This window comes from Talpa europaea, assembly GCF_964194135.1.
Source record: "Talpa europaea genome assembly, chromosome: 8".
Classification (NCBI taxonomy): Eukaryota; Metazoa; Chordata; class Mammalia; order Eulipotyphla; family Talpidae; genus Talpa; species Talpa europaea.
This window is the reverse complement of record NC_140075.1, coordinates 122,063,171-122,090,513: the sequence shown is the minus strand read 5'-3', so window position 1 is coordinate 122,090,513 and position 27,343 is coordinate 122,063,171. Positions and strand designations below refer to the sequence as shown.

At 71.9% G+C, this 27,343-nt stretch overlaps 3 protein-coding genes across 4 annotated transcripts; 1 reads left to right on the top strand and 2 right to left on the bottom strand.

Annotated features, from left to right (window-relative positions):
• Nucleotides 1-612: 612 nt before the first annotated feature.
• ZBTB42 (zinc finger and BTB domain containing 42) lies at nucleotides 613-1,851 on the bottom strand (the record flags this gene model as incomplete). Its single annotated transcript, XM_084240436.1, has 1 exon — nucleotides 613-1,851. The coding sequence occupies one exon, from the start codon at nucleotides 1,849-1,851 to the stop codon at nucleotides 613-615; it is 1,239 nt and encodes a 412-aa protein (XP_084096562.1).
• A 6,236-nt stretch (nucleotides 1,852-8,087) lies between these two features.
• Nucleotides 8,088-20,826, top strand: AKT1 (AKT serine/threonine kinase 1; the record flags this gene model as incomplete). 2 transcript variants are annotated; one of them, XM_084239876.1, is made up of 13 exons in its annotated part: nucleotides 8,088-8,133; nucleotides 14,785-14,913; nucleotides 16,496-16,607; nucleotides 16,700-16,850; nucleotides 16,989-17,120; nucleotides 17,206-17,271; nucleotides 18,056-18,124; nucleotides 18,231-18,356; nucleotides 18,450-18,578; nucleotides 18,862-19,076; nucleotides 19,345-19,432; nucleotides 20,506-20,608; nucleotides 20,747-20,826. In XM_084239876.1, 13 exons carry the CDS (start codon nucleotides 8,088-8,090, stop codon nucleotides 20,824-20,826), a joined length of 1,446 nt encoding a protein of 481 aa, XP_084096002.1. The 2 variants fall into 2 exon arrangements, with proteins under 2 accessions (XP_084096002.1, XP_084096003.1); XM_084239877.1 differs by lacking the exon at nucleotides 18,056-18,124.
• Nucleotides 20,827-22,615: 1,789 nt separating this feature from the next.
• On the bottom strand, nucleotides 22,616-25,821 carry SIVA1 (SIVA1 apoptosis inducing factor). Its single transcript, XM_084240946.1, has 4 exons — nucleotides 25,577-25,821; nucleotides 24,190-24,375; nucleotides 23,662-23,779; nucleotides 22,616-22,709 (listed from the first exon to the last, which is right to left on the bottom strand). Exons 1-4 carry the CDS (start codon nucleotides 25,692-25,694, stop codon nucleotides 22,652-22,654), a joined length of 480 nt encoding a protein of 159 aa, XP_084097072.1. The 5' UTR covers nucleotides 25,695-25,821; the 3' UTR covers nucleotides 22,616-22,651.
• Nucleotides 25,822-27,343: the final 1,522 nt, after the last annotated feature.

The window sequence follows — 27,343 nt, the reverse complement described above, 5'->3', positions numbered from 1 at the left end:
ACTCCTGGGCCGCCCACCTTCACCTGCGGCAGGCAGCAGGTCTGCTCTGGGTCAGCGGTTGAGGCGGCCCCCCACTACAGTGGGGCCGTGACCCGAGCCCCCCGCCCCAGGCAATGCCACCGGTAGGGGGCACCTTCACCCCGGGGGCCCGCTGCGGGCGGCTGGGTACAGCCCCTGACCCTCGGCCTCGCAGGGTGCTCGGTGCCTGTGGGGTGCCGCAGGCTCTGGTCGCTGCTGGCGGGAAGGCCACGGCCCATCGCCCACGGCAGACGTCTGGCTCCCAGGAAGCTCGAGCCTCCGCGGCTCCTTCCAGCGCCTTCTCTGCCCTGAGTCGCCGCAGCTTGGCCACCCGGTGGAGGCCGCTGCCCGGTCCGCCTGCGGGGCGGGCACCCCCCTACAGCGCCAGCTGTGCTGGCGGTGCCAGCGGCCTCTCGCCACCACCCCCCAGGAGGAGCCATTCTGTCCCAGCACCCCACCGGGGGCCCGGGGGTGCCCGTAGCCTTCACCGAGCGTGGCGCGCCAGCCAGACTGCGCGGCGGTGGGGCCCAGCGAGGGGCCTGGCCTGGGCGGGGCGGGGGCAGCGCCTCCGTCCTGGCGCGTCCCCCGCCGGGGTCACAGCAGCAGGGCCCTGACCAACCCGCAGTGGAACTTGCGGACGTGGCGGTAGAGGTCCCCCGACTGCGTGAAGCGGCGCGGGCACCAGCGGCAGGCGTGCGGCTTCTCCCGTGTGTGCACCACGGCGTGGCGGCTCAGGTTGTGGGCGTACTGGAAGCTCTTGCCGCAGCGGGCGCACGCGTAGGGCTTCTCCCCCGAGTGCGTGCGCTCGTGCCGCCTCAGCGTGTAGGTGCAGGAGAAGGTCTTGCCGCAGAGCGGGCAGGTGGGCACGGTGCCGGCGGGCGAGAGGGGGGCCCGTGTGCCCTCCCGCTCCCGGAAGTGGGCGCTGAGGTGCAGCTGCAGCAGCCGGGCGCTGGGGAACAGCTTGCTGCACAGCGGGCAGAGGCAGAGGGGCCCCCCGGGGCCCTGCGTGCCCGCCCTCGCCCCTGGCTCTGCGTCCAGCACCGGCGCCCCGGTGCCCACTCTGCTGGCCGGCGCTGGCTCTGGGCACCCTGCCGGGCGCTGGGCGGCAGGATCACAGGGTGGCCGCAGGGGGCTCCGCGGGGCGCTGTCCTCCGGGCCCGCCCTGGGGTCCCGCTCGCTCTTCACGAGTGGCCGGGGCCCCTGCTGCGTCTGGCTGCAGGAGGGTGACCGGCCGACTGGGTCGGGCCTGGGGCCAGGCTTCAGGGACAGGTCTAGGGCCCCGTCTGACTGGGGGGGCTGCTGCGGCGGAAGCTTCGGTGCTCCTGGAGGGAAGGTGGCCTGGACCCCGGCCTGGGGGCGCTGGGCCTTCCCGGCAGCAGGGCAGAGGTCAGGGGTCCAGGCAGGCGGTGGGCACGGGGCCTGCGCGGGCGGCTCCGGGCCGGGGCCGGGGGGCCGGGGCCGCCCGGGGTCCTTGTCCCCGAGCCTGCCCTTGCAGACCCTGACCACCTCGCTCATGTGCAGGTAGCGCGCGGCCGCCAGCACGTCGCCCACGGGCAGGCTGCGCAGGTCCAGGCGGCCCTCGTACATGAAGTCCAGCAGGCGGCGGAAGGCGGGCGCCGTGACGACGTCGCCGCTGAGCCGCACCGTGTGGCCGCCGCCCGCGGGCGCGTCCCGGTACAGGAGGTGGAAGTAGACGCTGCAGGCGGCCAGCACGGCGCGGTGGGCCGGGAAGCGCGCGGCGCCCACGAGCACGGTGCAGTCGCACAGGAAGCCCAGCTCGCGCTGCCGCCTCAGGCGGCCCAGCAGGCGCCCGCCGTGCTCCGGGAACTCCATGCCGCCGCCGCGGGCATCCCCTGGGCGCAAACGGGACGCCCGTGAGCGCGCCCGGCGCCGCGCCGCCCCGGGCACCTGCCCCAGCAGGAAACGCCGGCCCGCGAGCCGCGGGCAGCTCCGGGGGCGGGTCCCGCGGCCGAGGGGCCGCCCCGCGGCCGGGCGCGCGCCCTTCCTCGGCGCCTTCCCGCCCGGGCGCCCCGAACTTCACTGTCGGGCGGCCGGCGCCGCGCCCCGACGCCCGGCGGGCGCTCCCCCGCCGCCCGGCCCGCGCCCCCGCCGCCCCCCGCGGCCGCCCGCCCCCCGCGCTCACCTCGCCGCCCGAGCTCCTCGCTCGCCGCCGCGCTCGCTGCGCGCCCGCCCCGGTGCGCCCCGGCGGCGCGGAGCTCGGGGCAGCGCGCCCCGGCGGGGAGGCGCGGGGACCGGGCGGGCGCCGGGCGGGGCGCGCTCCAACTTGGCCGGCGCCGCCCGCCGCTCGCCCCGCCCCGGCGAGAGCGAAACTCCGGCGGGGGCTGGAGGGGGCGGGCGCGGCGACTTCCCGGAGCGGCGGAACCGCCGCGGTCGCCCGGCCGCCCCCCCCACCCCCGCCCGCCCGCGCGCCGCCTGCCAGGGCGCCGGGTGGGCAGGAGGGCGCAGCGGGAGGGGCTCTCGCGATACTTGCCGCGCGGCGTCGGGGTCCCCCCCCGGGGTTCGACTGCTCCGTCTGCCCGGGCACCCCGTCCCAGGTCGCTCAGGGCTCCGCGGGGCGGCTCGCCCGCGCCGGTGCGGGGAGGGGCGCGAGAGGGTGCCCTGAACCGTGAAAGGGCGGCCGCCCTCGTCGTCGGAAGCTTTATTTTGAATTTGCTAATTTAGCTGAGACCCTCGCCGGCCCGCCCCGACACCTCTAGACCCTGGCCTTGCAGCCTGGAACAGAGGCCCAGCGCTCAGGGACCCCCAGCTAGGTTTTCTGGGACCCCCGGGTGCCCTGGGGTGCCCTGTGGGGCTCAGGAACTGGGCACACCCTGGCAGATGTGGGGTGCAGGGGCCGTGCCCAAGCACCCCGGAGCTCAGAGAGGGCTTGGAGTGCTGAGGGAGGACTGGACAGCCCAGCGCCGGAGCCCCAGGCCCAGGGGGCCCATGGGGCAGGGCAGGGGGCGTGGGGCACCCCTAGCTCTGCTGGAAGAGGGGAGGCAGGGCTGTGGTTCTGCAAGGGCCTGGGGCGGGGCCCGGCCAGCTCTGGAGCGAGTCCTCGGGGCCTGACCTGCTGGCCGCCCAGCGGGTTGCGGCTCCGGCTCACACATGGCTCACACATCCCTCAGTCCTGGTTCCCTTACCCTGGAGCAGGTGGGGGTACCACAGGGAGATGAGGGCCCAGGCCACAGAGTGGGCCCTGTGCTGCTCCTGGAGTCCCGAGTGTCCGAGTCCCCAGGTCATGGGGGATGGTGGCCCTGGGCACGGGGCGGGGGCGCCCTCCAGCCGGGCTCCTCGGTGCCCAGGAGCCACAGAGCTGTGGCCAGACAGGACAGTGCGGGACTGGGGATCCTGTTAAAGCGGATGCCCGAGGTCCTGGGCCACCAGAGCAGGGGCTGAGTCGGGAAGGAGAGCTGCGTCCTTGCAGTAAGAGTGGCTCCTCGTGTAGCCAAAGCTCAAATTTGCCCGGACGGCTGCGTTTTACTTCCCGAGCCTGCAGCTGAGCAGCAAATCCCGGACCCTGCACACTGGGGAGCCCTCCGGATGGGCCTGCTCCCCCCACCATGTAAATAATCATCCCCTTTGTCCCAGCCCCACCCAGAGCAGGGGATTTCAAACCAGGGCCCCCCACTGCTCCCTGGGGTTTTGGGGGGGCAGGTCACTGCCCTCCCCCTATCCCTCCCGACCTTGGGCATGACCCTTGACCTGGAGTCTGAACAACCTCATTGGCAAAGAGGTTGGTTAGTCACGGGGCTGGCAGTACCAGACCCCAGAGTCCCTCCCAGAGAGCCCTTCTCTGCTCCTGACCACCCCACTTAAGGGCCCCCTCCCCGCCTCCAGCCCATGTCACGTGGCCATTCGTCTTGTGTCCACCATCCTGGTGCTAGGATTGGGCAGTACATAGGGGGTCGGGGAAGCCAGCTGGGGAGGTGTGGGGTCTGTGTCTATGGGATGCCACCCCCTGGACTGCCACAGGCTGCCTGACTCCCCACTCTCCTTGGAGGCCGGGCAAGGCCTCCCCTGGACCAGCCCCTGAGTAGGGAGGGCCGCTAGCTGGCCAGGCTCTGGGCGGACAGCTCCCCAACCAGGCTGGAGTGAGGCCCTGGGGTGACCCTGGCTGGTGGGACATGTTCCTGGGGGTCCTGATGCAGGCCGCGGGGCCAGGAGAACGGCGGGAGCAGGCTAAGGAGGGCCAGCCCAGGAGGAGTGGCTGAGGAGGCCTGTCCCGTGGGAGGGGGCGGTGGGAGAGGCCCCAGGGCAGAAGGTCTGGGCTAGGCCCCACCGCCCGGGAGGGGGCTGTCCCGGGCAGCCTGAGGTGGCCCGTGAGACCCTCTTTGGCAGGGGAGGTGTCGGGCACAGGGACAAGGGGAGGCCATGGTAGTGGTGTGGCGGGTGCAGCAGCCAGGCAGCCATCTGGCCTGACCACGGTCCTGCAGCTGCCGCTGAGCAGAGGGCGCCCAGTGAGCCCTGCCCCTCGGCCGGCAGCTGCAGAAAGGCCGCAGGGCCGGCTGCCCGCACAGCAGTTCTTTTGGAAACATCTGGCCCAAGGGCTTCCAGCGGGTGGCAGGGCAGGCAGCAGCCGGTCACCTCTGTCCGGAGGGAGGGGTGAAGAGGGAGGCCCAGGAGGAGGGGCCGGCACTGCCCACAGGGATACTCCAGTGACCTGGGTGGGCCCTGCACACAGGACTGGGCGGGCAGAGGGCGCTGGGGTGCTGGGCACAGACCTCTGCTCAGCGGGCGGGGGGCCTCCTGGAGACTGGCCAGCAGCGCGGGTGAGCCCGGGCGTTCCGGCTCTGGCCTTGAGGCTGGCCGCTGGCCCAAGCCCCCTGTGGCCACTGGCTGCCAGCAGCCCCTTCTGCCTCCTTTGCCCTCCGCTGCAGGCATGGGGTGGGCGTGGACACGCCCCTGGGAGACAGTCCTGCCGGGGCCCAGGGGATGGTTTTTGGGTGAGTGAGGGATGGGCTTTGGGAGTCTGTGGAGGTCGCTCAGGCCAGGTGTCTGGTGAGACCGCACGCCCCTCATTTGTCCTTCAGGTCTCATGCCGTTGGGAGGTGAGGGGCAGAGGTGCGCAGGGGGAGGCCAGCCCCGGGGCTGCGTGAGCCCTGAGCAGGGCGTCCTTCCCAAGGGAGTGTCCTCTTGGTCAGGCCCAGGCGGCAGGGCCAGAGCCCTGATTTGGGGTGCAGACGCTGTCCTGAGAGTGGGGGCTGTGGCCCCCCGGCTGGACTCTGGGCGCCTGCCCCGATACACAAGCACCCTGGAGGCAAGTCACACTCTTGCTTTAAAAAAAAAAAAATTATTTATGCATACAAGAGCTGGGGTGTAGGCCAGAGGCGCGGGGGTGAGAGGACAGAGTGGGGAGCAGAACAGGGGTCAGTGCCCTGGCCGGGGGGTCGGACTCAGGCCGCAGGGGCTGGGATAGCTCGATGGTGGGAGACCAACCCCTGCGCCACCAGGGAGGCCGGTCGCGGGCCTGGGGGGTGGGGTGGCTGCTGGGGACTCTGGCTCAAACCAGAGTCCAGCAGGGGAGTCCAGCAGGGGAGTCCCGCAGGGTCCTAGGGGTCTGCAGGTGGAGAGGACAGTGGGTGCTCAGGGCCCATCCAGCCCCTCTGGATCTGCGCCCGCTCAGCTCCCCCGGTGCCTGCACCCAGCTCCGGGCAGCGCCGGGCCAAGGCACCCGACAAAGCCGCCGTCTCTGCGCTCAGCTCTTCCTCCAGACCAGGGGGCTCCTGGGGGCCCCTCGGGGTCAGGCCTGCCAGCGCCCGAGCACGCGGCCGGGGCCTGGGCCCTCCCCGCCGGGTCCCCGCTGGGGCCGGCCCTCCAGGCTCTGCGGGGCGGGGGCGGCAGGGGCCTCTGGGGGCGGGAGGGGCACCCCTCGGGCCGTTCTGAGGGTCCGACGCCCCAGCCCCGGGCGCGAGGCGGGGCGCGCGGGGCGGTGGCGGCGCCCACCGCGGGGCTCCCGGCCGGCGGCCCGCGCCCTCTGGCGCTGCCCGGGCGGGCGGGCGGGCGGGCGCGGGGCGCCCGGGGCGGCGGAGGCGGATGTGGGCGGCGGGCGGGGCGCGCGGGGCGGGGAGAGGGCGGGCCCGGGAGCGGCAGCTCGAGGCCGGCGGCCCAGGCACAGCGCACGGCGCGGCGGAGCGGAGCCGCCAGCCCCGCGGCCAGCCCCACGCGCCCGCCGCCGCCAGCCCCACCCGCCCGCCCGGGCCGCGGGGATGCGGAGCGGCGGGCGCCGGAGGCCGCGGCCCGGCTAGGCCCGCGCTCGCCCGCCCGGACGCGGCGCCCGGTGAGTCCCGCCCGCGCCCGGATTTCCTCCGCGCCGCGCTTTGTTCCCGGGCCGGGCCGGGCCGGCAGGAAGCGCGGGCGCGGCGGGAGGCGCCGCGCGGTGACCTTGCGGCGGGGCCGGGCCCGGGGCGGGGGTCGCGGCCGGCCGCGGGCCCGGGCGCAGGAGCGAGCGCGGCCCGCGGCCCAGGTTCACCCCCGGGGCGGGGAGGCCGCGGCGGGGGCGCTGGACCTGCGCGGGCCGCCCGCCCGCCCGCCCCGGAGGCCCGCGGCCTGGCTGGCCGGCGTCCCCGGAGCGGGCGGTCTGGGCGGCCGCTGGCCCTGGGTGGCGCGCAGTGGCTCCCCAGGCCGCCGTGGGGGGCAGCGCGGGGCAGGGGCCGGGCTCGGCCGACGCCGACGCGGGTGCAGGCGGGGTGGGGGCGGTGGGGCCCGGGCCCTGCCCCCAGAGGGGCGTCCGCCTCCGGCGCGCGGGCGGCCCGCTCGGGCAGGGGGCGCGCGGCACCGGCAGAAGCGCCCGGGCCCGGGCCTGGGCGAGAGGCGCCGGGCGCTGGCCGCGGGGACGCCCCCGCGGACGCCCCCGTGTGCGGATATATTTTTACACGCAGGCCCGACAGCTGTGTCCGCCCCAGGCCCCTCGGCCGGTGGGGGCGGGGCCTCCGGAGGTCCAGTCCCCGCGCGCTGGGGGGCCGCGCGGCCTGCGGCGCCGTCCTCCTGGGGAGGGAGTGCCCCCTGGTCTGGGCGCCGGGCGCCGGGGTCTTCCTGCCTTCGTAAAGCGCGCCCAGGCAGAGGGTGCTGGGGGCCGCCCGCCCTCGGAGGCCGGCGGGGCGGGGTCCTGGCCTGCCCTCAGGCTGCCCGCAGGAGTGCCCTTGGGCGCACGGGCCTGCCAGGAGCGGTGCCGCGGGAGTGGGCTTGGAGGGGTCCCTAGCGGCTCACCCGGAGGGGCCAGCGAGTGCCCGCGGATCAATGGCCCAGTGTCCGCTGGGGTGAGGGCCGGCCGGTGGGCCCCTCGGCGCAGTCCCCACCCCCACGTGTGGCCTCCCCAATGCTGTAATTACCGGGCTGCCACCACCGTGGTCTGGACGCTGCTAGCCGCGGCCGACTGGAGCTCTTTGTCCCCGCGCCCAGGGCCCAGCCTGGCGGCCCGGAGATGCCCCATACGTTGGTGGGTGAAGGGGCGGCGCCAGCCTGGTGGCTCTGCCCGGCTCCCCAGCACCTGGAGGGCGCAGGGCTCATGGCGCTGGCGGCGGCTCCCGGGGCCTGCCGTCCTCGTCCTCGTGTGTCCGCGTCTTCCCAGCTGGGCTGGGAGGAGCTGCCCGTGCCCTGTGGGTGGGGACGCCTGCCAGGAGGCCGGCCACCTCGGCAGGCGGGTGGTCGAGCGCCGGGCACCAAGCAGTCAGAGGGGCTGCTGGGAAGAGGTGGCCTCCGCGGGGCGGCAGGTTGGGGCTTCAGGGGGTGGGATTGATTTCTTCAGAGGCCGGGGACTGGCCGGGGACGTGCGGCTGGGGTCGGGGAGCCGGGCGTGAGCTCAGGCCTGAGGGGTCTGTCTGGGCAGAGGGGAGCTACCCCTGTGCCAGGGACCCTAAATCGGGGTTTGGGGGGCAGTGAGGGAGGTGATGGCTCGGGGAGGAAGGGGGCAGGCCACTGACCTGGGCCAGACCCAGGGGTGCTGTGCTGCTGGGCGGGCTCAGCCTGACACCCCTTTTCATCCCTTCCAGAGGCGGTGGCCTGCTGCTGGCCTCGGGAGTCCCCGCTGAGTGCCGAGCGGCGCCCCGTCCTGTGGGCGCACGGCCACCATGGCCGACGTGGCCATCGTGAAGGAGGGCTGGCTGCACAAGCGAGGTGAGCCGGGAGGGTCCCGACGTGGCTGATTGCCAGGCTGCCCCGGGCGGGGACAGTGGCCTGGGCAGCTGGGGCATCCAGGGCGCAGCGTCCCCCTAGCATGGGGGCGCTAACCCTGCGGGCCTCTGGGGAAAGGAGAGGCCTCCAGGTGCTGTAGTGGCTGGTGCCGGTGCTGGGGTGGCCACGGGGCGGGGCCCAGTCAGGTGGGCGGGGATTGCCGCAGGCCCAGCTTTCCTGGAAGGCAGAGGACACTGGGGCCCCTCCAAGGCCTGGCGTGCCCCGGGGCTTCTAGGGCAGGGCTGGGCACTGGGGCCTGGCCAGGTGCCTGCCGCCGCCTGTGGGGCTGGGGCGTGGAGGCTTGGGCCATCTGAGTCCAGTGCCTGCCGGTGCCCCTCTGCTCATGCACTTTCTAGCCTGGCCCCAGCTCCCTTGTCCTGCAGGCCCTGGGATGGCCATGGAGGGACAGGCCCCTCAGCTCCAGGTGCCCCAGGCCAGGGAGCAGCCCTCACCCCACTTCCTCCTGCAGACCTGTCCCCTCCCAAAGCTCTGGTGACCCCAGGCCGCACTGGCCACCGGGCAGTCCTTGTGCCCTCCAGGAGCCACACGCGGTTGGGGGGGACCAGGCTGGGAGGCCCACCCACCAAGGGCGGCACAGGAGCTCCCTGCAGCCTGGGAAGCTGCAGGGGCAGCTGGGAGAGGCAGAGATGGGCTGCAGACCCGAGAGGCCGAGGATGTGGTCAGCCGCATGCTGAGTGCTTGCGGTGGCCGTGCGGGAGGGCAGCGAGCTGCAGGTCCTGCGGCTGGCGGGGGCCCTGCGCCTGGCTGCCGGGCCCCTCCCCCACGCTCACCCCTGGGCTCACTGGGAGGCCCACTTCCTGTGTCCAGAACCCCCTGCCTGCTCTGTCTCCCAGCCTCAAGGCCTGCTCGGCCCATCCTTGTGTGTGTACAACACAGTCCTTCCCTGGGGCCGGGACCAGCGTTTGTTGATTGATTCTTAGGTGGAAGGCTGCTGGGGCCCTGTTCAGCTACTGGGGTGTTTGCTGTCCAGCAGGCTCCGGTGCCACTTGGGCTGCGCCTTCCGGAGAGCTGAGGGTGTGGGCGTCAGAGGCTCTGGGGGCCTCTAGAAAATTGGTTTAAACCTGACTCGGCTGTCCGGCTCCTTGGGCCTCAGTTTCCCCACATGTACACAGGTGCAGTGAGGGGAGACCTTGGAGAGACCGGTCAGGGGCAGGGAGCTGGCGCAGCCTCTCCGCAGCCTGGGCCACCTCACCTTGGCCATTGTGTATTAGTCTGTCTTTGTGCCCGGATTTGTGTGCAAGACTTTGGGGTGACATGGGGGAGTGCAGAGAATACCTGGTGGGGGGTCAGCATGAGTTAGATGTTGGGGGAGCCGAAGGAGACCCCAGTGTGGGGCTGGAGGCCCGTAACATTACCCCTTCCCGAGACGGGGGCGTCCAGTTGTGCCTGAGGCCCTGCCGCTGCCGGGGTGTGGTCACAGCTCCCCACGCCACACTCCGTGTCCAGTGGCGGCAGCCCTGGGTGTCCAGAGCCAAGGTAGGTGGGGAGTCTCACCCCTTGGGAGGTCCCGAAGTTGTGTGCTGCAGGCTGGCACCACCTCTAGGGCAGGGGTGTTGGGCCCAGTGTCTAGCACGTCCATGGGGCTGGTGCAGGGGAGAGTTGGCCTCTGTGCGGGAGGCTTGGGAGGTGATGGGCGTGGGGGTGCCGGCTGGGCAGGTAGCATCTGGTTTGGGGAGCAACTGGCCGAGCGTGGGCTCGTGGGCTCAGCTCCAAGGAGGCGGGTCGGGGCTCAGCAGGCTCAGCAGTCGCGGCACAGGCCCCACGTGTCACACGTGGCTCCCTGGACATGGGCCGGGCTGAGCTCTGCCTGTGGTTCTGGCTTTGCCATCAGGCCACAGGCCTGGTCTGGGCAGATGTTTTGGGGGCACGCCTGCCCCTCCCCACTTAACCTGGGGCTCTGAGCCGGGGCCCACCCATACCCCGCCCTTCGGAGAGCTGCCCTGGCCGACCCCCACCCGGGGTCCTGCTGGCGGAGCCCAGGGCCGGGGCAGGCAGTTGCTGGCCGGAGTGGAGGGGCTGGAGAGTGGCCTGGGTTGTGCGGCTCCCTGCAGCCCACAGGCTAGGGAGCCTCACTGACGTGGCCTGGGGCTTGCGTCTGAGGGATGGCAAGGACCCCGGGTGGAGAGACCCAGCTGTGGACTAGTCTGTGCCCATCCCCAGCAGAACTGGCCGGGCCTTGGCCAGCCCTGCCCAGCTGGCCCAGGAGTCCTGAGGGGAGCTGGCCCAGGGCCCTCACTGCTGCCCCAGGTATGGCCAGGCCTGTGCCTGAGGCATGGCCCTGACATGGGGTGCCAGCTGTGAGCCTGATGACCTCCACCTATCCGTCCTGGGGTGCCCGCAGGGACACGGAGGAGCCGGCTCTTGTGTGGAGGAGGCGGGGCTGGGCAGACACCGGAACAGGCCTGTGGGGCTGGTTCCCACCTCTGGGCGAGGCCCCCAGGAGTGCTGGTGCAAAAGGCCACAGGGCCGGGGCTGGTCAGGCCCCGGCCGGAGCTGGGCCTTGTGGGCACACCGCCCCTTCGCCCAGCTGGCTGCCAGACCCCGGGGGTGGCCCCAGGCCACGTGGATGGAGCCTTGGGCCTCGAGGGTGCAGAGCGGCCCCGGCAGAGCGGGCAGGCGGGTGGCTGAGCCAGGGCGGGTGCGGGCGTCTGCGCGTGGCGGTGCACGGCGGAGGGGGCCGGCCGCGGTGTGGGGGCCGAGCTTCCTGTTTTGTGAGCGTCTGGGGTTCTCCCTCCAAACAAACAACAAAAGAGGAAGCTTGGTGGCCTGCTGCTGGGGTGGGGGTCACCCGTGGCCATGTCTGGGGCCTGAGGGGTCTCCCAGGGCAAGCGCCTGTCTTCCTGGGGCTCTGGGCAGGTGGCCGGATGCTGTGCCCAGGGACCCGGGGGACCGCCCAGACCCCTCCCAGGCCGGCTCCCGGAGAGGCCGGCTGGCAGCGCCTGGTCTGTTCCTAGAAGGGCTGGGGAGGGAACTGGCTCGGCCACGGCTGGCGTCCCCTCTGCCCGGCACGCCCTGGCCAGGCTCGGGGCCAGCGCCCTCCCCGGGGCCCTCCGCAACCCGAGCCAGCGGCTCCCGCTCTGCAGGGCTCCAGGCCCGCCCGGGACAGGCTCCCACTGTTGGCGCCGGGCTCAGGCGCCCCCAGGACCCGCCCAGCCCTGCTCCTGCCTGGCCACTTGGCAGAGGGCCCAGGCCGGGGGCCCAGTCGGGGCAGCAGCGCAGACCAGCCCTTGGGAGGGGGTATCCCCGTCCACCCCGCTTCCTCCATGCTGCCTTCGGCATATCCCTCCAACCTCCAGGAACAGACCTGGGCTTCAGAGGCCTGGGGTAGGCTGGGGCTGCCCCATGCCGCCCGGCAGAGGCTTGGGGCAGGATGCCCGGGTGTGGGGTCTGTGTCCGCTGCCCTGGGGTACAGGTCCTGGTGCCCAGATCCCATCTGCCCAGAGGCCCGGTCACTGTCATGGGTGGGGGCTCCCTAAGCACAGCCCCTGCAGGCGGGGGGTCCTCGCTGCGCCTGGAGCACTGCTCAGGAGCGGCTGCGCCTGGCCCCGGGGCTGGGCGGATGAAGGGCCCCTCTGTCCTGCCAGCTGGGGCTTCTGGGAGTGAGGCCGGCTCAAGGCCCAGCCGGGCTGGGGACCTGTGTCCCCCCCAAGGGACACCCCTCCTCTGGACAGAGAGAACCCCTGCTCGCCTCTGGCCAAACTAGACCCCGTGGGTACTGCCCCCGGGAGACTCAGCCCCCAGGAGCAGGCTGGGGTCCCCGCGGGGCCCTGGGGTGTGGTCCTCTCCTCCCCACCTGGCTCCGACTGCCCGGTCCAGGGCGCCGGCGGCTCTGGCAGGCCGGTGACCGGCGGCGGGGGTGGGGGGTGGGGGCGGCCCCCCGCGGGCTGCTCTGCAGCGGGAGGAGGGAGGGCCGCAGCTGCCGGAGGATGGATGTGCGGGCGGCGGGGGGCCGCGTGGCCGCGCTGTCAGCTGGCGCCCGCTCCCCGGGCCTGCTGGGGCTCACTTTGCTGTGGAGAAACAGCTCGGTGCCGCCTGGCGCCCCGCCAGCCGCCGCGGCAAAGTGTCTATCTGGCAGTTTCCCGAGCGCTGGGGCTTGTGGAGGACGGGGCTGGAACGGGCCGGGCGGCAGGCCGGGCTGGGCCTGGTGACACCTGCTCCAGGGCTGCGGCCGGGACACCGGGCTGGGCCTTGCCACGCCGGACCCGTTCTCCGCCCCTGGCCAGCAGCCCCGTCTGGCTGGTTTCGGCTGCCAGTGAGGACACTCTCTTCCCCGGGGTCCCCTTCCTGCTCCTGGGGCTCACCAGGGACAGGTGGGGGGCATGGTGGCTCGGGAGCCCCCCCGGGTGCCTGCTTCCTCAGCCCACGCCACGGCGGGCTGGCCTGGGATGGCCACTTTGGGGCCCCGGTCTCCAGGTGGCGGGGGCGGCCCCACCCTGGGACAGGGCTCTGGGAGGACCCTGAGCAAGGCTGAGCTGCACTGGCCCTCACGGTGGCCCCGGCCTGGTGGGCGCGTCTCTGCGGCGTGGATGGGGGGTGTCGGAAAGTTCGTGGGCGGTGCTGCGGCCCCCACTGAAGCATTTGCAGGGGTGGGGCGAGAGGGGCATGTGGCTGAGCCAGGGAGGCACACCCAGGCCAGTCCCACCTGTGGTGTGGGGGTGCGGGGTGAGGCCTGGAGTGGAGGAGGCGGGGTCCTGAGGGCAGACTCGCGGCCACCTGCCCCATCTCTGCCCGCAGGCCCAGGGGGCCTTGGGCTGGCCGCCTGCTGCTGTTCTGTCCGGGCTGGCCTCTTCACAATGCCACAGTCCTGGGCGCAGCGGGCACTGCCTGCGGCTCCTGAGGGCCGCCGGGCTGGACCGTGCTGGCGGTGGTGTCCGGACATGAAGGAGGGGTCTGTGTGTCTCGGGGTCTGGCCCCAGGCGGAGCCGCCGTGCCTGCTTCTGAGGGGCTGCCTGTGCTGTCCCTCACCCTGTCCGGTCCAGACCCCTGGCCCCGGGTGGGCCAGGCCCCTGTGGCTACGGGGGCCGCGTGCCCAGCTCCGTTCCAGCCACCGCCCGGCATGGGGTCTGCGGTGCAGGCCATGCGTGCTGGGACATGTGCGCGCGCCGGGGGGCTGGGCCGGCGCGGTGGGGCCGGCGGCAGTTGGTGGAGCAAGATGGATTTTCGGGGCTGGCAGGCGCGGCGCCATCGCTCTCCCGCGCAGGCAGCGTCCCGGGGAGCGGCAGCTGGCGGCGAGGGGAGGCACTCCATCAGGGGCCGACAGCGCCAGACGCGCACAGGCGGGTGGCACAGGCATGGGCGCGGGCCGCGCCGCTCTGCTGGGGCCGCGGTCAGCGGGAAGGAGGGTGCTGGGGGGCTGCACCGGCCTGGGAGAGTTGGGGGTGAGGCAGCTTCTGCCTAAGGCCAGGACCTCCAGCCCGTGGGTGCCCTGGGGTGGCCCCAGCTGGAGCTGCAGGCATAGCCCTTCCCCGTGGGAAGAGCAGGAGGGTGCAGGCAGCGAGCAGTAGCCCGCCTCCCACGACCCTGCTGGCCCTGGGGGTGCAGAGTAAGGGCCTGGGCGCCCCAGGGGCAATTGTTGGAGGGGTCTGGTCAGGGGCAGAGTCCGGTCACTGGGCCAGCGGGGCTATGGACCTCTTGCCAGGAGAGCTTCCTTCCCTAGACCCTGCTCTCCAGCCACACCCCGTGGCTCAGTAGGGGTGGGGGGCCTCCTGTGGAGGCTGCTGAAGCCCCTGGCCTGGTTCGGGGCCGGAGGGGCGGGAGGGTGGCTACCCCGACCCCTGGGTGGCACGCGCAGGTGGGCAGGCGTGGCCTCGTGTGGCCCCAGGAGCCGGCGTGCCTCAGCCTGGCGCGAAGCGGGCAGAGCAGGGGCGCGTGCCCCTCTGATGGAGCAGCCGCCTAATCAGTGAGTTCTCTGTGGTCATCAAACTCCTTGCTTGGCAAAATGTAAATGAGCATTTTTTCTGGGTGTCAGTATGAAAAATGATGGTCGCCGGGGTGTCGCGGAGGACATCTGCTCGCTGCTGCAGCGGGCGCAGAGCCCAGGAGGGCCTCGGCCTGGGTGGGCGGGGGTCGGGGCATGGCCTCCAGGCTGGAGTCCGGGCCCCGTCCCCGTGTGTCCGCAGGGGCCAGGCCCGCCTGGCCCAGGTGAGCCTGAGTGCTGCTCTGGGTGCTGTGCTGGCCCCCAAGTGCCAGGCTCTGTCCTACCCCAGGGCCCGAGTGGTGGGCAACCCGTGTGCCGCTGTCCTCAATGACTGTGCTGGCTGGACTTGGGTGCGAGGGGAGAGCTTGGCTTGGAGCCCAAGCGGGTAGCCCATACCCGAGCTGTTGCCGGTACCTGCTGGACGGTGCCACCTCTTCCAGGAAGCCGCTGGATTGGGCCAGCCTCTCAGGGCCTCCGCGGCTGCCTCGTGGGGCGCCCACCTGGCCCCTCTCCCACACAGGTGGGGTGGGCTTGTCTCAGGCGGAGGCTTAACACCAGAAGCCCTGTATCCCGCCCGCCCGCCCGGGGCATATCTCCTGGCGGGGCCTGTGGGTGGGGGGAGGGGGGCCGCCGCCCTCACCGCCCGGTGCCCGCAGGGGAGTACATCAAGACCTGGCGGCCCCGCTACTTCCTTCTCAAGAATGACGGCACGTTCATCGGGTACAAGGAGCGGCCCCAGGACACGGAGCAGCGCGAGTCCCCCCTCAACAACTTCTCCGTGGCCCGTGAGTGTGTGCCCGGCTGCCCCCGGGCGTCTGCAGGCGGGAGGGGCTTGCCCGCTGGGGAAAGAGCCTGGTGGGGGCTGGGCTGTGGCCCCGTGAGCTGGCTCGACCCCCCTGTTGTGTGGCTCCCCGCGTCGGCCGACCCCGGTGCTGGCTTCAGGTTCTGTCCTGGCCCAGATGCCCAGCCCACGAGCCTGGCCCACGCTGCAGGGTGGGGACACAGCCCGCCTCCCTGCCCTCCGGGCTCCGGGCTGGGGGTTCCTGAGGGGCATTGTGGACCCTGCCTCTGAGCCCTGACCCCTGTTCCCAGTGCGCCTCAAGCTTGAGCGGAGCAGCAGGTAGAGAGGACCCAGCGCTGGGGCACCGGAAGCAGGTGCCACGCCCCGGCCTCTTTGGGGCTGTGGGCTCTGGGGCTCAGCAGGTGGTTGTCCCTCGCCAGGGGCACCAGGCCCCTTAGGCTGGTTCCCCAGGTTGAGTCCAGGGCCTTGGGGGTGGATACAGAGCCACGGAAGGGGCCTGGAGCTATCCAGGTCTCCAGGCCAGGCCTCTCCTCAGGGAGGGACTCCACGGTGGGCAGCGGAACCCAGGCCCTTAGGCTTGGCAGGGTCTGGACAGATGTCTGAGCCGGTGGGGTTGGGTTGGGGCTGTGAGGTGGCTACGCTGGTCTCTACCCCTGCTTCCCGGCCCCATTGGACAGGACATGGGTGCCCTCCCCATCAGGGTGCCCACCCTGGCCTGGCAGACTGCCCCTCTCCCCCTGCCCTCTGGTGCGCTGGCCGAGCCCCCGAGGTTGCCGGGCCCTGACGCTGGAATGTGGGAGGCCCTGCCCTGGTCCAGTGCCCCCTCCCGCCTCACAAAGACTGGGCCAGCACCCACCAGAGGCGCCCTGACTGACACAACCCTCTCAGGCCATGTGTGTGCACCTCGGTGTGGCCATATGCCAGTGTGCTCCAGGAGTGTGCTCCAGGTGTGTGCGTGCTCCAGGTGTGCATATGCCAGATGACTGCATTCCAGGTGTTCACGCTTCTGCAGTTTATTTCTATCTGCATACAAGAACTGGGGTACAGGCCAGAGGTGCTGGGTGAGAGGACTCCCCAGAGACAGAGTGGGGAGCAGAGCAGGTGGATCCACTGAAATCCACTGCTGAGGGGAGCAGCGGGGAGACAGGAGAGGTCTGCTGCGCCCTGCGGGTCAGCTCCCTGGCTGGGGGTCACACTCAGGCCACCAGGGAGGCCCCTTCCACACAGCTTATCCTGCCATGGTGTCCAGATTCCCTGCCCGCGGTGGTCGGAGGGCCGGGGTCAGAGGTGGGCATCACGTGTTCGGGAAGTAGCAGGTTGGGGCTTCCTGGCGGGCCGAGCCACTACCCCAGGAGACTCCTTCCTGGGTCACGGTGGAGGCTGAGACTGCAGGCAGGTGTGGGGTCACCTGGGAATGACCCCACTCAGGTCCAGATCCCTCTCTGGGGCCACCCTACAGCTCCAGAGCTCAGTCCCAGCCCTGTTTTACAAGGAGGGAAACAGGTTGCAGAGGGGGGCTTGTACTCCCGGGCAGGCTGCCCATTGCCCACACCCTGGCCCCGCAGAGTGCCAGCTGATGAAGACGGAGCGGCCCAGGCCCAACACCTTCATCATCCGCTGCCTGCAGTGGACCACGGTCATCGAGCGGACCTTCCACGTGGAGACGCCCGAGGAGCGGTAGGGCCCTGCGGCCGGGGAAGGGCGCGGCCACCGGGCGGGGGTGGGGCGCCCGTGTGGCTGCGGGACCGGCCTCACATGCTGCCCTGCAGGGAGGAGTGGACCACCGCCATCCAGACGGTGGCCGACGGGCTCAAGAAGCAGGAGGAGGAGATGATGATGGACTTCCGGCCCGGCTCGCCCAGTGATAACTCCGGGGCGGAGGACATGGAGGTGTCCCTGACCAAGCCCAAGCACCGTGTGGTGAGGCCCGCACCGCCAGGGGGCAGGTCCCACGGGCGCCCCACCAGCCCCACCCCAAGCCGCTGCCCCGGCCAGCCCCAGGTCCCCGGTGCCTGGCGGAGCTGCGCGCGCGGTGACAGCCCACCTGCTGCCCCTCAGACCATGAATGAGTTCGAGTACCTGAAGCTGCTGGGCAAAGGCACCTTCGGCAAGGTGATCCTGGTGAAGGAGAAGGCCACGGGCCGCTACTACGCCATGAAGATCCTGAAGAAGGAGGTCATCGTGGCCAAGGTGGGCGGGGCGGGGCCATGGCGTGGGGGTGGGGGTGCGAGGTGGGGATGCCACGGGCCTGCGGCTCACCTGTCCTCCTGTCCAGGACGAGGTGGCCCACACACTCACAGAGAACCGCGTCCTGCAGAACTCGCGGCACCCCTTCCTGACCGTGAGTGCGGGCTGCGTCCCCTGGGCCCCCTGGCAGCGCTCCACCCGTGGGTCCCCTGCGTGTGTGCACAGGGCCTCGGCGGCGGTCAGTGGTCTCTAAGGGACGGCTACTGCTCTCCTGGGCTGGCCACGGCAGGTCTCCCGGGGGGTCTGCCGGCCGCCTGAGGTGGGGCTGCTGCTTGGGTCTGCCCTCTGCTGTGCCCAAGGCTCTGGCCCGAGCTCCCTAGTGCCCCCCGCCTTCCCACTGCTTCCCCTTGGGGCCCAGGCTGGGAGGGTGGGAGTCCTGGCAGCAAGGCCTGAAGCTCTTTGTGCCCCCAGGCCCCTGTCCTCTGGGGCTCGGCCAGGAGGGAGGGGTCCAGGGCCCTGTCCTCTGGTGTGGGGAGCGTCCCCTGTCTCCGGGCGCGCCTGGGAATCAGCTGCCCCTTCGTGCAGACCCAGCCAGCTGTGCTCGGGAGGGGGGCGGCCCGCGGAGGTGGGGCCATCCCGCCGCCTGAGGGTCCTTCCCGGGCCCTGTCCACCCGGGGAGGTGGGCGCGCGGGCGTGGAGCCGCCGTGTCCAGGCCTGCGGCCTCTGCTCCGCCCCCTCCGGGCGGGGTCCCCTGTGTCCCGTGGCCGTTAGCACGAGGTGGCCCCAGCCCTGACTCCCGGTCGGGCCGTCGTGGGGGCGCCCCTGATTGGCCCGAGGAGCGCCCCGCGGGGAAGCGCCCCTTCTGGGGTCCGAGGGGGGGGGGCGCGGTTGGGGGGGCGCGGGCTGCCCGGCGGCCGCCCCAGCTGCGCGTCCCGCAGGCGCTGAAGTACTCGTTCCAGACGCACGACCGCCTCTGCTTCGTCATGGAGTACGCCAACGGCGGCGAGGTGGGCGCGGGCGCGGGGCCGTGGGCGGGGGTGCGGGGCGCGGGCGCGGGGCTCGGGCGCGGGGCCCGGCGGGACCGGCGCGGGGCTCAGGCCGCCCGTCCCGCAGCTCTTCTTCCACCTGTCCCGGGAGCGGGTGTTCCCCGAGGACCGGGCCCGCTTCTACGGCGCGGAGATCGTGTCGGCGCTGGACTACCTGCACTCGGAGAAGAACGTGGTCTACCGCGACCTCAAGGTGGGCGGCGGGGCGCGCGGGGTGGGGGTGGGGGGCTCGCGGGGGGATGGGCTCCTGGCTGGGGGCGCCGCCGACCCGCTGGCCTGCGCGCAGCTGGAGAACCTCATGCTGGACAAGGACGGCCACATCAAGATCACCGACTTCGGGCTGTGCAAGGAGGGCATCAAGGACGGGGCCACCATGAAGACCTTCTGCGGGACGCCCGAGTACCTGGCTCCCGAGGTGAGGTGCGCCGGTGCGGGGCGCGGCCCTGTGCCCCCTCGGCCCTGAGGCTGCGGGAGCGCCCCCCGCCCTTTGTGCCGCGGTTCCCTCCAGCTTCCCCTGCTTCCCCTCCGGTTCCCCCGTGTCCCCCTCTGCCATCTCGTACCCCCCCCAGGACCCTGAGTCTCCCCCGTGGCCTACCCGGGCCGTCATGTCTCCCGGGTCCCCCCGCCCCAAGCCTGCCTAAGCCCTGCGTCCTCCCCGGCCCCCAAGTCCAGCCTTGTCGCGGGATCTGTGGCCCCAGGTGCTGGAGGACAACGACTATGGCCGGGCCGTGGACTGGTGGGGGCTGGGCGTGGTCATGTACGAGATGCTGTGCGGCCGCCTGCCCTTCTACAACCAGGACCACGAGAAGCTCTTCGAGCTCATCCTCATGGAGGAGATCCGCTTCCCGCGCACGCTCAGCCCTGAGGCCAAGTCCCTGCTGGGGGGGCTGCTGAAGAAAGACCCCAAGCAGAGGTGAGCTGGGCGGCCAGAGGCCATGTGCTGGTCCAGAGCCGGCCGGACAGCGCTCCGCAGGCCGAGGCGGGGGCCCCTCAGCCACCCCCGCTGCCCCCCAGCTGAGGACACGCTGGTCAGAGGCTGTGTCAGTCCCTGCTGCCCGGGGACCCCAACTGACCGGGTGTTGCCCACTGCCCCTGTGTCCCCCACTGCCTGGGGTGTGGCTGCCCATGAGCCAGGTGGGCGGGCAGTGACGCCATGACCCGCTGGCCCTTCTCGTCCCCAGGCTGGGAGGGGGCTCCGAGGATGCCAAGGAGATCATGCAGCACCGCTTCTTCGCCAGCATCGTGTGGCAGGATGTGTACGAGAAGAAGGTGCGAGGTTGCCCACGCCTGCCTGGCCAGCCCGCCCACTCATGCTGGCCCTGCCCTTGTCTGCCTGGCTCAGTTTGCACTTGTGCTGTGGCCATGCCAGGGGTGCTCACTGCACCTCCAGAGGCTGGTGGGTGTGGACACTGCCCACCGCAGTCCCTCCTGCTGCAGGCAGAACCCAGACCTGTTTTGTGGGTGTGCAGGGACGGTGGGGGGCTTTGCCAGGAGGGGCTAGTCGCTTCCTGCATGTGTTCTTCTGCTCTTTGATTTCCGAGGGACCTAAGAGTCCCATGCCCTGGACCAGGCTGGCAGATTCTGCTCGCTTAGCTCAGAAAGATGGGCTGATGGTGCTGGGCACTGCCACAGGGCTTGCCTCTGCCTGGTCTCCAGCCCACCTGCCCCTGTAGGACAGGCACCCCCACTCCTCATACTTGGGGTCCAAGATCCTGCCCTGAGGCCTGCTGCCTCCTGGGGTGCCCTACCAGGAATCCACACCTGCTCAGTCTGGACCCAAGGATCCCACTAATTCACCAGGCCAGGGTCAGGTTCCTGCAGGACTGTCCTCCAGGCAGTGGGGGATCTTTTGCAGCCCAACTGCTGGCTGCACTGTGGTCTCTGAGCCTCGCCCTGGCTGGCGGCCCTGAGCCCAGGGCTCATCCTGCCTGCCCCGGGCCTGAGGCTCACACTGGCAGCTGCTGGGGCCTGAGCTCTCAGCACTGCCCAGCCCGCCTTGCCCCCAGCTCCCTGGGATTGTGGGAGGCAGGCTGCACCAGGAGGGTGAGGGGCCGGGACAGACGGCTTCATGAGCACCCCCCATCCCGGGGGCCCTGCTCAGGGGGTGGGTGGGCCTGGGGGCTGGGCTGGGAGCTGCCTTGTGCGCCTCTCTCCATGGCCGCCCCCTTCATCCCTGCCCGGTTCACTAAGGAAACTGAGAAAGCCAGAGACAGGGTGTGCCCAGGGCCCCGTGGCACCTACATGGGAGGCGGTAAGGGGAGGGTGCAGTGGCTCTGGGGGCGGCTCACTGGGAGGGGCGCTGGGCAGTGCAGAGCGAGGCCCTCACCCCCCTCTCCCCACAGCTCAGCCCCCCCTTCAAGCCTCAGGTCACCTCGGAGACAGACACCAGGTATTTCGACGAGGAGTTCACGGCCCAGATGATCACCATCACGCCGCCCGACCAAGGTGGGCAGCCCCCCCCACTTCCTCAGGCCACGGCGCCCACAGTCTGGCCCTGGGGGCGGGGCGGGGCTGGCTGCGCCCCGGGTCGGGGAGGGAGGCTGGGGGGGCCGAGTCGCGACGCCGCCCCTCGTGTCCCCGCAGACGACAGCATGGAGTGCGTGGACAGCGAGCGCCGGCCCCACTTCCCGCAGTTCTCCTACTCGGCCAGCGGCACGGCCTGAGCGGGCGCCGCCGGGACTCCACTCCGTCGTCCGCCCTGGCCCGGCCGGGGCAGGCCGCTGCTCCCACACGGACAGGGACACCTTTCGGGCGCGCCGCCAGGTCGGGAGGAAATGACCCTGCAGGTTTTCTTAATTTATTTCATCCAGTTTGTTCTCCAGACCTGGCCTGGGCCCAGGCGCTGGGGCCCGGGGAGCCCGAGGGCGGGGCGCGTGAGCCCCGCGAGCCGGCCCGGGGCCCAGTGGCGAGGTTGCCCCTTGGGCTCCATCCCCGCGCAGGATCCCCGGGACCGCACTGTCCTCCCCAGCGCTGCACCCCTGCCCCCGCCCGGCCCACGCTGCGCTGCACGAGGTGGTTTTTTACAACAGTCAACTTTAGTATTTTTACTATTACATGAAACTTTCCCTCCAAGATCTTCAATAAAAGTTGCTTTTCAACCTTGTGGCTTGTTTTGCTGGGTGGCAGGTGAAGGACTGGGGGGTGGGCAGCCGGCCTCCACACCCTCCCGCGTCAAGGCCCTAGGGGTGGCCTCAGCAATGTCTCCCCGTCTCTGGCCAGAGACGCCCCAGCTGCCCCCGTGCTGGCGTGGGGGGTGTCACCCGGCTGCCAAGGCCATCTGCCGGCAGATCCCGGGCCCGGGAAGGACCCGCGGGACCCAGGACTGGCTCAGGACATGAGCGTGTGGGGCTACTCAGCGAGCTGGACCCGGTGGGGAGCAGCTGTTGCCCCGAGGGGGCCTCAGGGGTGGTGCTCACAGCCCAGCAGTATGTGCTGTGGGCGCCCCCTGGTGGCAGAGAGAGGAACTGGCCACCAGCACGGCCCTGGGCCAGGGCACCCCTACATGCAGAGCCTGACCCTGGGGAGAGGATGGGGGTGCCTGGACATGGCTGCCCCCCCTGCTGGAGGGGCGTCAGGCAGGGAGCATGGGGCAGCTCGGCCTGGACGGCCTGCGTGTCCTCGGGGCAGAGCCAAGGAGCACAGCGTGTGGGACCCAGGAAGCCAGGCCCAAGGAGAGGACCATGCCCGCAGACTCGCAGGAGCCGGGCCAGGCGCTGTGGCCGGGGTGTGAATGGTGCAGCTGCCCTGGGCAAGTAGGAGGTCACCCCACCTACGCGACCCAGCAGCTCTGGGGTGCGCCACCCCGTGCCCTTGTGTGCACAGCAGCCCGCAGCAGCACGGGTACGTTTCCACCTGGGGCTGCCAGGAGGAGATACGCCCCACGCGCCAGAAGAGGTCTCCAGGCACCGCGCGCAGCCCCGAGGACACCGGCGAAGACATACCAGCCGGGGCTTGTGTGTGGTGGCCCCTGGGAGCGGCCCAGGACCCCAGGCTGGGCCTCCCCCAACATCAGCATCACTTACCCCCCAAAACCGGCCAGTGGCCCCAGCACCCAGGGTGCAGCCCCCGCCCCGTGGCTCCCCGCACCCATGAGCCCATTCCCCTCAGACAGGGCTCTTTGCAGGGCTGGGGCCCCACCCCATTCATCCCCAGAGCCGGCAGGGGCCTGGGATCCCAGGCCAGCAGAGGAGCCAGCGGACGCCAACCCGGTCTGTGCCCCTGTGCTTCAGGACAGGCTGGGGCTCCCCATCCCCTCTGAGACTTTGCTTCCCCGCTAAACGGGAATGCCGCAGATGCCCCCCACTGCCTGGCGCTCCGCCCACAGCTCTAGGGCTCCTGCAGCACCTGGCAGGTTCCCCAAAGAAGACGCCCTCACTCCTGGCATCAGTGCTCGTGTCAAATATAAAGTTTATTTATTCACAGCCATCAGGAACACGAAACATAAAAGAGACCCCCAGGCCTGCGGTGTCCATGCGCGGTGTCCGATGCTCAGCTCTCCAGCACGGCGCAGCCGGCACACAGCGGCTTCTCGGGGTCGGCGCTGCAGCTGCGGGGTGAAGGGGGCAGGTCAGGGCGAGCGTGTCCCCTGGGGAGACGCCGCTGGCTGACCTGGCCCACACCCAGAAGGCACCGGCGGGTGCCAAGAGGGAGAGAAGGCCCAGCCACCTGGCCTGAGGCCTGGCCGGCTTCCACTCGGTCAGAGGCCCGGGACCACCTGGTACCCGGCCCAAAGGAGGCAGAGCACACCAGCTCAGGGGCATCACGGGTCACCAGGAGCGATGCCGACAAGAGGCTGGGCCACACGCTTGAGGACACCTGGGCACAGGAGCTTCTCCAACACAAGGAAAGAGCCCCGGTGCCCGGGACCCTACCCACAGGTGCCCACACGACCTGGCCCTCTGCCGCCCAGGATGGAGCCAGCGCCTGTTGGCCCACCTACTCTCCTGCACCGCGGGAAGGGACGGGACGGAGGTAGTAGGCACGGCACCAGCCACCTGGGCTCGGGGACAGGGCCCTCGCCCCCAACAGCTTGTCATGAATTTGGAGGAGGACATGTCCAGAGACCAGGGCCAGGGCCAGGCAGCTCCTGTGCCCCGAGGCAGGACGCGCCGCCCCTGCCCGCCTCCTGCTCTGTCCCAGCCCAGGGACGAGGCCACTGTCACTGGGTACACGCCCTTTCCAGTTCACACGCAGAAGGGGGAATCACCGGGCACAAACCCAAGCACTCAAGGGGCCCCGGTCGTCCTCCCCTCTCAGACACCAGCACCCGCAGGGGAGCGGAGGCCTGTGGTGGGAATATAGCTCCCATCCTGTGGCCGGCTCAAGGCCTGTGGCAGGTGCACTGCCCACCCCAAGAGTGGCCGGCCGCTGGGAGGGGCCAGTGCCAAGGAGGAGGTAGCGGCCGTGGGCCCCCACAGGAGGCCAGGAGAGGCGGGTGCCCCAGAAAGGCCCACGGGTGCTGGCGTGTCCCTGCTGCCCCTCTCCTGGCTGGCACTTACTCCACGAGGGCGCACAAGGCCCGGGCCGCTGCCCCGCAGCTGCACTGGCCACACGCCGCCTTGCCGTCCGCAGCTCGCATGCACGAGGAGCAGGCTCCGGGCGCTGTGCCCACCAGGTCTGCAAGGAATGACACTGCCAGTCAGGCCCAGAGGGACAACAAGCACTGGGGCCCCGGAGCTAACTTGCCTTGCCTGGGGGTGCATGGGCAAGTGCAGCAGAGGCTGGGTGTCCCAGCACTGGGTTGGGGGGGGGCAGTATCTCAATGCCTGGCCTGATCCCACTGAGTCTCAGTGGACCCACTCGGGCCTGTCCAGACCCACCAAGCAGCCCGTGGAGGGGTGGAATGTTCTAATCAGGAGGGCTGTGCCTGCACGGGGCCTGATGGGCGCCCCCAGAGCAGGTGGCCTCTGCCCCTCCTGTACAGACAGTGAGAAATGCAGCACGACCCCTTGCCTGGCACCCACGGAGACGGCGGTCCCCCCACGCCCCCCTTGGTGCCACGCGGGGAAGCAGTCACCGTCACTGACCGGTCTCGGCGCGGCTCCTAGTCAGTCGGCCATCTGGTCCAATCAGCAGCTGCCCCCGCAAGACCTGAGGGGCCCCCGCGCGGCCTGGCGGCGGGGGCTCTGGCAGGCCCGCCACAGCACAGTCTTCTTCCCATGCGTGGGGCGCACAGGCCCGGGCTCCGCGGAAAAGGAGCTGCCTGGTCTTTTCTGGGGGAGAAAAACGGCACCTCCTGTTTCCAGCCCTGCAGCCCATGGGTCCACGAGGTGACCTCTGCGCCTCGTCACCAGCCACCTTGTCCATGCCGCTTCCTGGCAAGTGGGCCCCTCTGCCCCCCCCCAATCGGGGCGCAGTTGCCCCTGTCTCCTGGAGGAAGATTCCGGACTCTGAGCCCTACCCAGTGCCCTCTTTGCCACTGCTTTTCTGTCAGACCCTGGGTTTATGGCCCCCAGCCACCCCACACCGCACAGATCCCATCCAGGGGTGCTCTTCACTGCCACAGGGCTGCTCGCCAAGCACACGACAGTGACCGCTTCAAGAGCACCCCAGAACCTGCAGACTCTGGCAGGCCCTGGGCCCTGCGCCCTCCGAGCTAAACTGGGCACTCAGCACCCAGAGCAGAGGCTAACCCTGGGCCACATGTCAGGCGCCTGGGGCGATCACAAGATCCAGTGCCCAGGACCAGCTCCAGCGATGCCCTGTCTGGGATTTTCTATCTTGCCCGACAGACTCCCAGAGCCCGGCCAGGGCAGGTCCCAGTTGCGTGTCCCAGTGTGAAGTCAGCAGGTGGCTGAGAAGGCCCTGGGCGCCAGCTCCTCCTGGGCCTTCCAGACCCCCACAATGGAACCACAGCTGGAGATGCAGGCTGACCCTCGTCCTCAAGAGTTTGTGGTCGCTTGCGCAGAGAGGACAGGTCACTCGTGCGCTCAGGTTGGACATCGCCCTCACACTGAACGCCAAGGGCGAAGCGCATACGCCGCAGAGGGTTGGAGGGCGAAGGCGGCGCATCCGTCTGTTTCTTTCTCCTCCTCCTCCTGCGCGCGGTGCTGTGACGGTGCCGCGGGGCCCAGCTCGCAGCCGTTAGGCCCCTGCCCCCGGGCATGAGCCACCCCAGTCACCGAGATGGCCAGCAGCACCGAGGGCCTGAGAATCCGGGCGGGAGGGCCAGGCGGGAAGGCCTCCAGGACACCGCCGGCGCCGCGCGCGACCCGGAACTGGGCATCCCCGCGAGCTGCTCGCCGGCCCGTGCAGCCGCTGCCCCCAGGCCTCGAGCCCCCGCCCCGCTGCGCCCCGTGCTCGGCCCGCGGCGGCGCCGGCCCGGGCCGCTCCTCCACGCTCCGGGTCCGGCGCGGCCGGGCCTCGGGCGCGCGGCGCCGGCCCGCGCAGGGAGGAGCCCCGCCGCGCACTCACCGAAGATCTCCCGCGAGTAGCGCTCGGCGCACACGCCGCGGCTCAGCTCCCTCGGGCCCACGCGGACCTTGAGCTGCAGCGGGGCCGCGTCCGCAAAGGGGCAGCCCCGCTTGGGCATGGCCGCGGCCCGGCAGCGGCGGCGCGACCCGTGACGTTACAGCCGCGCGCCCACCGCGTGGGGCGGGGCTCGTGCGCGGCGAGGGGCGGGATAGGCTGGAGGCGAGGCCGGGGGCGGGGCTGCGGCGCGGTGCGGCGCGGGGTAGGTCAGGGCGGCCGGGGGGCGGGGCTCGCGTGCGGTGGGCGGAACTCGGCGGCGCGGGAAATAGCAGGGCCCAGGTCGAGGGTCAGAAGGGCGCGCCGGGGCGCCGGGGGCGGGGCGCAGGGGCGCGGGAAGCGCCGGCGGGGCTGGGGCGCGGGGGGCGGGGCGCGATCGGCGCAGGGGAGCTGGGGGCGGGACTCGAGGAGGCGCGGCGCGGGATAGGCCGGCGGCGGGGCGGGGCGGGGCGGGGCGGGGCGGGGGGGGGGCGGGGGGGCGGGGCTCGGCGGTCGCCGCCGTTTTGGGGTCCCGGCGGCTGCAGACGCCGGTTCTGTGCCGTCGGGTAACCGCCCTGTTCGGGCCCCTCTTGCTGACGTTCGTTTCGGCGGAACTCGGAGGGCCCGGCCTCGGCAGCGGCGAGGCCCCGCGCGGCGCCGGCGGGCCTGACGTCACGCGGGACCCGGATGCCAGCCCCGCCCCCCCCCCCGCGCCGCGGCCCGTGGGGCGCCGGTCACCGCGCGGACCCCGCCCCGCCCCCCGGCCCCGCGCAGCGCTGCGCTCGGGTTTCTGGCTGCGGGCGCCGCGCGCCGGGCAGGGCCGCGGTCCCCGAGCGTGGGGGCGCCACGACCCAGGGCCGCCCGCGGACCCTACGCGGGCAGCGACCCCGCAGCCGCCCACGGTGGAGGCCGGTGGCCGCACGCGCCGCTCCTGCCCGGGCGCCGCCGCTGCCCTCGACCCTGCGCGCCCACTCGGGGCGGCCCGCGCGCCTCTGGCCGGGCGCGGGGCACCGCCGGGGCCGCGCGGGTCTTTCCTGGGCGCGGCGGCGGGTCACGCGGTCAGCACCCCGGGGTGGGTGGCCGCCCGCCCGGTGGACGCTGAGCCTCTGCGGACGCGGGCACCGCGCCCTGTGCGGGGGGCGGGCAGCCTGGGGGTGGCTCGGCGAGGAGGACGGGCTCCTGAGGGCCCCCCTCCGGGCTCGCCGGGAGAGACCTGCCCCCTCGGGTGTCTTCCCCGTGGACCGTGTGCCGGGCAGCCGCGGGCTCGCCGGGAGACGGGCGGGGAGGGCCGTGTCTGAGCAGGGTTGGGACTGGCGACTAGAAACGGATCTGGGGCCCCTGTGTGCAGCTCGGCCCTGGGCAGCACTGCTGCCCGCCGCCCAGCAGACCCAGGCGCACCCCCTCTGTCGCCGCAGGGGCCCTGGAAGGCCACCGGGAAGACAGCACCATCCCAGGAAGGCCCCGTCCTCACAGCATGAAGGGGGTGCGCCTCTCCCCAAGAAGGGACCTGCCTCGGGGCACTCCCCTTCACCCCTCCTGCTTTCTCAGGAATGCAAGGCGAGGCCTCTGCTCTGCGCCTCCCTCCCCCCAGCCCAGGGCGCAGGTGGCTGAGGGGGCCACCGAGGATGCTATGTGGGTACGTTTGCCTTCTCAGGCTGCCGAGGGCTGCACGGCGCACGGCCAGGCGTGCTGGTGGCCACCTGGCTGCCCTGCTGCGGGGGGAGGTCTCCTGGG